At 38.1% G+C, this 10,350-nt stretch overlaps 1 protein-coding gene across 1 annotated transcript; it reads right to left on the bottom strand.

The window, feature by feature from the left end:
* Positions 1 to 1,483: 1,483 nt before the first annotated feature.
* MYCTH_2312987 (uncharacterized protein) lies at positions 1,484 to 3,461 on the bottom strand. Its single transcript, XM_003667258.1, has 6 exons — positions 3,094 to 3,461; positions 2,901 to 2,978; positions 2,545 to 2,832; positions 2,367 to 2,441; positions 2,200 to 2,283; positions 1,484 to 2,003 (listed from the first exon to the last, which is right to left on the bottom strand). The coding sequence occupies exons 3-6, from the start codon at positions 2,816 to 2,818 to the stop codon at positions 1,609 to 1,611; spliced, it is 828 nt and encodes a 275-aa protein (XP_003667306.1). The 5' UTR covers positions 2,819 to 2,832; positions 2,901 to 2,978; positions 3,094 to 3,461; the 3' UTR covers positions 1,484 to 1,608.
* Between the last annotated feature and the right edge of the window lie 6,889 nt (positions 3,462 to 10,350).

Raw genomic sequence — 10,350 nt, 5'->3', positions numbered from 1 at the left:
TCGTATAGGAGGCGCCCTAACCCTAGACGTATTTGACCTTATTGCCTTTTAGAAGTTAGTTAATATATAATAGGTAATATTACTACTTCTTAGGCTATAGTTCTAATTCCTTATTAAAGGAGTCGCCCTTAATAGCGTACCTACCAAGGGAGAGGTTAGCATTCTTATGCTATAAAATAAGGAATTAGTCCATGCCCTATATATATATATAATAGCTAAAATTAGTATAGGTAAGAGAAAAATTTATATAGTAATCTTTATTCTTATTACTACTAGAGTAGCGACTATTACTACTACTACTAAGTAAACCGATAGCTATTAATATATTAGATAGATACTAATTAAAAAAAAAAGAACTTAAGGGTATAACAAGGGCATAGGTAGTAAGTATAGTTATAGGAGGCAGAGGTAGTTAGAAGGTATAGAGGAAGAGAGTTAGTTATAAATAAGGAAAAATTAAGAGGAGGAGGGAAAAAGAAGGTATATTTATAGGTATAAGAGGAGGGTAATAAAGGAGTATACTAGGCCTAGGCAGACTACTTATTATATATATAACTTACTACTATATATATAGGTCGCATTATTCTAATAATAAAGATAAGGAGGTATAGGTTTTATCTAAACTTAAATAGCTACCTATTTATATATAATATACTATTATATACGCAAGTTACATTATTATAGCAACAAAGGAAGGAAGGTATAGGGCCTGCTTATAGGACTAATATATAAAGCACGATATAGGGCAGGTCGGCCCAGCAACCGCGAAAAAAGAGGGGGGGTATATTATAGGCCCAGGCTATACCCGGGCTAGACAATGCCCAGGCTTTACCCAGGCACAGAACAGACCCACCCTGCCCCACTTACCTACGCCCCACAGGTCCGTAGAGCGTTCGTTGCTCGTTCGTAACTCGTCCGGTGGACACGCGGCCAAGGCCCGGTTAGGGCCCGACCCGGAGCCTAACCGGGCCCTACCTAGGTTACAACGTATATACTTAAAAGGCGCCCCTCCGTATAACTCTTGTGTTCTTTCTCTTTTTCCTCCCTAAGGTAGTCGAATAGAATATTGTGCGCTTATCTGCAGTTGCCATAAGGCTAGCACATTACACTTCTAAATATAGAAGGCAGGCCCCCTGAAGGAGCTATCGAGGTAAGAGTGACAAAGGATATAATACTAAGAACAGTATTACTATAAAGTGTAGTTAAACGACTATTGCCTTTAACTAGGGGGTATATCAGAAGCTATAGAGCTTTTAAGAGTATTAGCTATATACGTGCTATAACGTATAAGGCGTCATTGCTAACGCATTGGCCAGTTCCTTTGTCTATAAATATTAGTCGTTTTGTCTCCTTTATAGATAGTTTAATAAGGTACTGTCTCCTTTATATAGCTACCTACTATAGACTGCTTTTAATGCTCCCGGAGCTCCTACTGCGTTTGGCATATGGTAATAGCATGTGGAGTAGGCACTTAAGCAATACTGCCATACTTAGGTTTATATAATTAAGTTCTGTGTAATTTCTCTGCTGTGGCTCGGTAGAGAAGCATGATGATGAAGAATGCGCCGTCTCGGGACGTGATGAGACGCTGGCGTCTTGGGTGTTGACTCAAGCCATCCTGAAGAACTCGGCCCCGCCCGTAGTGTAATTTACCGTATCGTTTGCAGACGACTCGGCGTGGAGGACCAAGCCCCCGCCAACCGCACCAGGCTCCCAGTAGATTCCGAGGGCATGGGTTCTCCGAGACACCACGCCGAACCCGGCGCTACCCAAGGAACCATAGACTGGGGGCCTGGCGATGGCCCCCCTCGTGACGGAATTGAAAACAACTTGATTTCCACAGCAGCTCGCGTGCCCAGAGAGGCTGTTCCCGGCATTGCTCAGGCGTATGATCCTGGGCCGTCCTATGAACCAGCAACCGAATAAAGTTAAGCCGACAGAGAAGACCGTTCCAAACACGGCGCCGGCAACTAGTGCAGGCCTGAGTGGGCAAATAGGGTGGCCTATTAATATGGATTGTGGGTTGTGGTTAGCTTCGATTTTTTTTTTCTTTCTTTTTTCCCTCTCTATTCCAGTTGCTTTTTCTTCAAGGATAGCCAAGGTCGCGATGGTGAACCAGAGTCTCTCACCGCACCAAGGGGGGGAAGAACCAAATGGGAAAGAGGTGTGTAGGTAATTAATTAATAGGTAATGTCTTACCCAAGTTGTCGGCCATTTTCACAAACGTATATGCCCCGAGAACGTCGAATGGGATTGATGTAAACGTGATCGGGACTCGAAACGCTAGATCGTGATGGATTTCGTGTGAGAGTCGGGCTGGCTGGCCCTACCGGTTCCGGAACATGATTGCATCAAGGGGCTCTCACCTCCATAATAGTATACCGGGCAAAAGCCGAGCGGAATGCCGGCCACGACGGCGGCTACGAGGAGCTGGGTTGGCGCTGGGTGAAAGGCAATTAAGAGATGCCAGCTCAGCAACCCCCCGGTTTATAAAGACAGCGGATTGCATGATGATGAGAAAAAAACTTGGGTGATTATGCTCACCGTATCCGAGCGTTCGGTTTGCTAGTGCTGCCACCAACAGAACGTTTGTCGCCATGGTTGTTCCCAGGAGCATCGGGATGACGATGAAGGGTGTATTAAGCCGCGCCAGCATGAAGAGACCGGCAACGGCCATGGCTCCGGATTTGAGGGCTCCGCCAACGGCGGCATCCCGCAGTATCTCGGTAGTCAGGGGGACTCCGGCTGCATGTGCGCCTGCTGCTCCAGCTGCCGCTGCTGCAGCAGTGGCAAGACCAACATCAAAGAGGCGAGTCATTATGAATATGGCCACTTTTTTTATGAAAAGTCTGTCAGGTCCCCAGGGAACGCCGCTAACTGGTGCTGCAGCGAGAACTTACGTTGGTCCGCGAACTCGCGCGGGCTCTGGGTGGTTAGCGCAACCCTTTGGAGCTGGATGTAGACGCACTGGCTGGCCGCTTGAGAGGGTCGAGGTTGTTCAGCAAGGCTTCGAGTTTTCCCCTCCCCAACCAGAAAAAAAGAAAGAAAGAAAGAAAAAGAAAAAAAAATCAGTCCGAGCTGGTGACTTCTTACCCAGACTCATCTTCCTTGGTTGAATTCACGGGATGGACTGGACTACTATCGCAGCGGGAGTGGTCTGATTTGGCTTTGGATCTTGGTGACAACTTTGGGAAAGGGACAGAAGGACTTCGGGCTCATATTGATGAAATGCCAGAGAGGGCGGGGTTGATGGCACGGGCACACCCTTTTGAGCTCCATGGACCATGGCAAGGCTGAGAGGCCTCTGCAGGGTGAAGGGCGGATGTGATCTGCACGAACACTTACATGCACCATTCCGTATTTATTAGCAGTGTGACACCGTCCCTTGCTCTGCACCGCCACCGCCTTGGTGCGCTAGTTCGTTGCCTTTAACCACAATGAGCAGTTTCGTGATTCTGGTGCCCTGTAACGGCTCTATTCCGTACTTCAGGAGGGGCTGGGTAGGGTGGGTATACTTGGGTGACTATTATTACCTGGTATACAGGTGTCGGAAGCTATAGAGCTTCCAAGAGTATTAGCCACGCGTTTGCCACAGCTATATGAGGCTGTTCAACGCATTGGCCAGTCCCCTTATCTATAAATACCACTCTTTTTGTCTCCTTTATAGATAGTTCAACAAGGCACTCTTTCCTTCGTACAGCTACCCACTACAGACACTGCTTTTAACGCTCTAGGAAGCTCATTACTAGGTTTAGCAGTTATAAGCCCGGCGCCTTGACTACTCCTCTACTAACGTATCTTTAATATTAATAGTAGCTTCTTCTATTATAAACTCTTTTACCCTGCTTTAATACGCTTTTGACGATATGTCTATTATACCTAAGATCCTAGTTAAGACTTTTATATGCCTTATAGGGCCTAGTTCCTAGAACTTGTAGTATATTAAACTATAGTTATAGGTTAAATTCGCTAATATATAGGGATTTATCGACCTTAATAGTGACTATAAGCTAGATCTAGAAGTTTTATAGTGCCTAACCTATAAGTAAGCTAGAGATAACCTTATCTTAGCTTTTTAAGAGTAACTTTTAGAAGGATTATTACCTTTAATACCTATAGATTTGATATCTTCTAATATAGCTATTATAGCCGAATTCATATAACTATAAGACTCCTTTTATAAAGATATTATATATATTATAGATATTAGTAAGTAGATAGAATAGCTATAACGTTAGCTAGTATATATTATAGATCCTAAACTCTATAAAGTTATAAAAGTATATAGGAAGAAAGATATTAACCTTATTAGGGGAATTATCTAGGTACTTTGCTCTATACTTATACTATCTATTATAATGCTCTATATAATAGTTACTATATAATATATAACTAGTTTTAATATAGTTAAGCGTTTAGGAGTTAATCTATAGCGTTAGATTTATGACTTTAATATTACCTTCTAATAAGCTATCTAATATAATATCTTAGAAATATAAGGTATATAAGGACTTTATACCTTTTTTAATATTATCATTATATATATCTTACTAACCTAAGTGGTAAATAAGAGGATAGAAATTAAGCTTATTAATAGTATAGGATAGCTACTTCTAGAGCTTAATACCCTTATTATAATAGCTAAGATCCTAATTAATAATGATATATAACCTAGAGTCTCTTAGAAGTATAGAATCTTATTAATACCTTATATACTAATACTTCCTATAGTTTAAAAGAGTAGTAAGGAAAGAGGTAGAGACTTATATACTTAATAATATAATATAAGATATCCCTATAAATATCTAAGATATCTATAGGACCTAATAGACTGTTATATACTTAAGTAAGCTATCTATAGTGATAAGTAATACTTATACCTTTCTAATAAGGAGTATAAGAGGATTTACTAGGAGCTTAATAAGCCGAAGTAGGCTAGACTAAAGGATTAACTTATCGCTAAATAGAGGGAGCTATCCTATTCTAGGTAGTCAGGGGTAGGATACCCTAGTTCCCTTAATATATTAATCATTAGCCTTTAACTACTTAGTGAGCTCTTAACTTACTATAGGGCGTTTAGTATAGTTACTCTATGGCATTATCCTCTTTTGGAAAGTACTCTACTAGACTTATATAGTATAACCTACTTAGTTAACGATAAGAAGTTCCTTTTACCTAGAATGTTTGTTAAGGTAGAAGATCCTAAGTTTATTAAAGCAGGTATAACAACCTTTCCTATTAGTAAGAGGGGTACTCGGGTAATTAAGAACGTTCTAGATAGACTATATAGACTATATACCGAGAGCCTAACGCTTAAAGATATTACTATCATCAAAGAATTCTATATTGATATTATCTTGGAAGCTCTATTACTTGAGATAGGCACTTAGTACTATAGGTTAGATTACTTACTATGTTTTAGAATACTAGAAAAAACGTTATACTTTATAAGTTAGAATATAAGTATAATCTTACCTTCCTCGAATATAAGCTACTTTCTTACTACCCAAGCTTCCTAGACTACGTCTTAATTAGTAAAGCGGATATTATAAACGTTTATATATCCTTATAGAACGTGTTCACTACGTATGGTAAAAGGTCCTAGATATAAGCATTACCTACTATAAGAGAGGATACTAAGGATCTTTAGCACTTAAGAGCTAGCTACCTCGGACTAGAAGCGTTAAAAGCGCTTATCAATAATGCTAGAAACGTCTATATCAAGGGGACGGTATATATTAAGTACGAGAGCTACGCTTATACTTACATAAGTAAGGTTATCTCTAGGAAAATACTACCTAAGTAGAAGTCTATATACCTATTCTAGCAAGTAGCCTAGGATCTGTTTGACTATCCTAAAGCGATTAATGGATCGTAATAGCTACTTATAATTGTTGATAAGTATAATAAGAAGCTCTTCCCTTTCTTCCTAACGACGAAGTCACTAGACTAGATTATAGGAATTATTTAGAACTTCGAGAGCTAGGTAAGACGTTAATACGGGCTTACTATTTGTAAGATTAAATAGGATAACGATATTATAACGATTAGTTTAATAAGGTATATACTAACGTACTATTAGACTTAGGCTATAGAAAGTAGTATTAATCTTAAGCTCTTACCTTTATATACCTATAAGCCTAATAGACTAGTAAAGTAAGTAAGGTAAGAACTAACCTTATACTTAATTAAGATGCTTAATAGTATAAATCTATTTATAAAGCTCTAATTAAAAAGTATATAAGTAGTAATATACTTATATATAATAAGCCTAAGCCGTATTTACTTATTTAAAACTCCTAATAAAGTGCTCTATAGCTAGTTTAAATAGTATTTTCGCTAATACAAACCTAGCTTAATAATTACATTAACTAGCGACTTATACCTAAATTAGAATAGCATCTTTACCTATAGATACTAGGTACATATTAAGCTAGTGCCAACCCTCTAGGGCACCACTTAGCACCTCTAGAACTAAACCTCTATCTAGTCAGATAAGGAGGAGCGTCGGCTTAAAATGTCCAGGGCATCCGAATATTCGCGGTCACAGTAGGCAAGTCTAACCATCTAGATGGCAACGACGATAGGGGCAAAGGTAGCGACAACGATATCCCTCTAGACAGATGTAGAAGAGTCCACTTACGTAGAAAAAGATACTCTAACTTATAAAAGAAAGAAGAACTATATCCTATCGCTTTAATCTATTAGAGCAAACAAGTATTAAAAGCTATCTATTGTCCTTGTCTTTCTATCTAGAGCCCCTAGATGGGTACCCCCTATTTATACCTATTATATATAATAAAGCTCTATAGAACCGGAAAAACAAAACTATATCTTATGTCCTTCTAGTTATATTAAGAACTTCTAGCCCTAGTCTATACTTCCCTTTCGAATTCGCCTTAAGGCTCTTACTAGCGAATTCGGGCCTAAAACTTTACTTATATTCCTTATAATGCCTAGCCTGTTTAGCTCTACTATTACCTTTAGATAAGGGCCATTTTTTAGATATCTAATGCCTTTACTGGGCTTTTACTTTGATATTTAGCGTATCTTAGCCTATAAACTATAAAGGGTACTTAGGAACTAGCTTTAGATCTTTAGGCCTTTGTCACGAGCTAACTATATACCGTAACCTGGTAGGGTATAGCAGGCTAAATAAGCCACCAATCAAGAAAGGCACGAAGCGAGGCTAACACGGGATCGCTAGGGAGCACGGGCTACTATAGGCGAACAATTGCCAAAAGGGAAAGATAGTAGAGGATAGCTAGCTACCAAAGGCAATCCAAGGACAAGATAAAAGGGGACTATAAGCGATCGACAGAAGTATATATATATATAAATAGTCACTTATTATAATAGACTCTAGGAGTTTACTAGTAATAGTAACCTATAATTATAGTACTTATACTAAGTATTACTAATTACTATAAGAGATAACTCTAGTGTTATTATAAACCCTTTAGCTTTACCAAATCCCTTAGACAACCTGCTTACTTGTTCTGCTTAATCTACCTTCGTCTAAACCCTTTTAGAAGAAGTCTGAGTTAGGTTTGTTACATGTTACTATTACTTCCTTTATTCTCTTATGGTTTAGAACGGAGGTAACTTTGACCTCGATATCGATATAGCTACTAACGTTACGGCCGAATAGCTGCTTGCTTAGCTTAGTTAACTCTATTAGTAGATCTAGGAGTTGGACTAGAGAGATAAGGCTACTTAAGCCTAAATTAAAAAACTCGAGAACGGCGAAAAGTACTTATAGAAGTTAGTTAACAAGGCCTATACCAAAATCAAGGCGCTCGAAACCGCTAAAAGCGAGCTATATTAAGATCGAACTACCTAATAAATATAGAGGAACTAAGGAGGATCTTATAGGATTCCTAATAAACCTTCGATCCTACTTCTAGCTTAATAATAACAAGTTTCTAGACAATAAAGCTAAAGTCCTCTATATAGCTATAAGATTAGAGGGTAAGGCACTTAGATAGTTCGAGCCTATGTAGAATGACTACCTTACTAAGGAAGATAAAGACGACCGAGACGCGTTTACGTAGGTAGTCTTTTGATCTTATGACTATTTTAAAGAAGAGCTTTAGAAGGTTTTTAGTGACAAAGACAAGAAGATTTATATATAAGAAAGACTTACTAATCTCTAATAGACTAAGTTAGTAGCCTCCTATACTATATAGTTTAGATAGGATATACTTAAGTCTTAGCTTAATAACGAGGTATTAATATAATTATTCTATAACGGCTTAAAGGAAAAGGTTAAAGACAAGCTATATAAGTATAATCGGCCTAAGACTCTAGATAAATATATTATATAGGCTATTAGAATCGATAATCGACTCTATATATAGGAGTAGTAGAAACAAGGTCGAATAATAGAACTATAGTTAAGGCTAATGATAAGAAAAAGCGAGCGTATATTAATACCTTATATAGGACGTACCCTAGAGCTATAGATATAGATATAGCATAGAAGTAAGACCGGAAGAAGATAACCAAAGATAAGTCTAATATTACCTACTATAACTATAGAAAGAAAGGGCACTATAAGCGAGAATGTCGAAGCCCGAAGAAAGAGTAGAAGACAGTCCCTAGAAAGGAAATTACGGTTATCGACGAAACTACCAAGGACATTATCGAAGTAGCAGCTACAAGCTACGAAGATAGGGGTAGTAATATAGATAGTCTTGGACACGATAGTAATGGTAAAGACGAACAAGTACTGTACTCTAAACTAGTTACTATAGACCTAGAGATAGGTCTTGCCGAATAGGATATGGTAAGAGAATACACACCGCTAATTTCGATTCTCCTAGCCTTAAGGTAGTAAGGTTTTATAGTTATATAGAGGTAGGATAGATTATAGATAACCGATACCTAAGGAATCGAAAGACCCGGACCTAATGTTCTATTCCTCTAGGAACAAATCAAATAGTATTATAATAAAGTTTTCCGACTTAATATAGAACTATATAAATAGGATAGACGCTTAACTTGACTTACCTAGTAGAGCGATAAGATAAGGGACGAAATAAGGAAACTCTAATATATTATAGAAGCTATTAAAGGAAGACAGCCTATAATATATAATAGGCCTAATAGCTACGCTAAGTACCTTGACAACTAGTAACTTAGTAACGATATATGGAACCTAGAGTACTAGTTTATACACACGAACCGTGGAAAAGACAAATATATATAGGAAAACTACTAGAAGAAACATTCCTACCTTAGCGTCAGGGTATCTATAGTCTATATATAGTAAGAAGGATTCGGGAAAGAGTTTTAATACCTCCTAGGCAACGCTACGTGACTATACCCTCGACACGAGGCATATACGTAAGTGACCTAATTCTAGTATATAGTATACAAATGCCAATATTACTTCCGTGACAAATTCGAAAACAATCATTAGCCGACCTAATAAGGAAATAAGGACGAAAGCCTCTACCCTATAGAATAGGTTCACAATATAGGAAATAGAGCGGCCAAATTGCTCTAGAAGATCGAAGCCTATAATCTAAAAGGCATTACGGTAGTTCTAAAACAAGCCTAGCCTAAGTACTACAGAATAGGACGAGATATATAGGACTTATACTAGAGTAACGATTGTCTCTATTACGTAGACAAAAAGAAATCGCGAATTTAGGAGCTTCAGATAAAGATATGGTATATACGACGAAAAGCAGAACGGACTTAATAGTAGAAGCTGTAAGCACTTAATGGCTTACAGAAATGAGCACGATCGACGAAGCCGCTATTAGCCAAATAACCGAAGAGGTTAGCACTGACCTAGGAAACGGGTCAGGGCCCTTTAAGGGGCCCGGAAACCATTAACGCCCACGTAGCGGCGAGTAGTAGCGTAATATAAGAGGAACTAGCGTAAGAGACCACTATATTGAGAACTCCTAGTACAAATATAGGAAATCGCTATAATCTTTAGACGATAGTAGTAAGATAAGCGACTATAAATAACGGTATAATGGAAATAGTATAAAATGCTTATACTAGTAGATAGTAGAGTAGAGATAAACCTGATTTCGCTAATACTTGTAAATTAGCTATAGATACCCTAGAGAATAAAGTAGAAGTATAGTATAGTTAAAGGGCTATTTCTAATATAATAGGTATATAAGGAGACCGAACCAATTGATATTACTATAGTAGGCAAGACTATGGTAATTATATTTAATATTATGGATATAAGTAATAATAAAGATATAATATTAGGGTTACTATAGTATGAAGATTATAACCTAGACATTAGCTAGAAGAATAGTAGCTACCTATAACCCTAAATAGAGTTATATTTAACTAGCAAGATAGGGAGCATATAAGGAT

This window comes from Thermothelomyces thermophilus, chromosome 7 (genome assembly GCF_000226095.1).
Source record: "Thermothelomyces thermophilus ATCC 42464 chromosome 7, complete sequence".
Classification (NCBI taxonomy): domain Eukaryota; kingdom Fungi; phylum Ascomycota; class Sordariomycetes; order Sordariales; family Chaetomiaceae; genus Thermothelomyces; species Thermothelomyces thermophilus.
The sequence above is the reverse complement of the archived record's forward strand: the minus strand, read 5'-3'. Positions and strand labels throughout refer to the sequence as shown.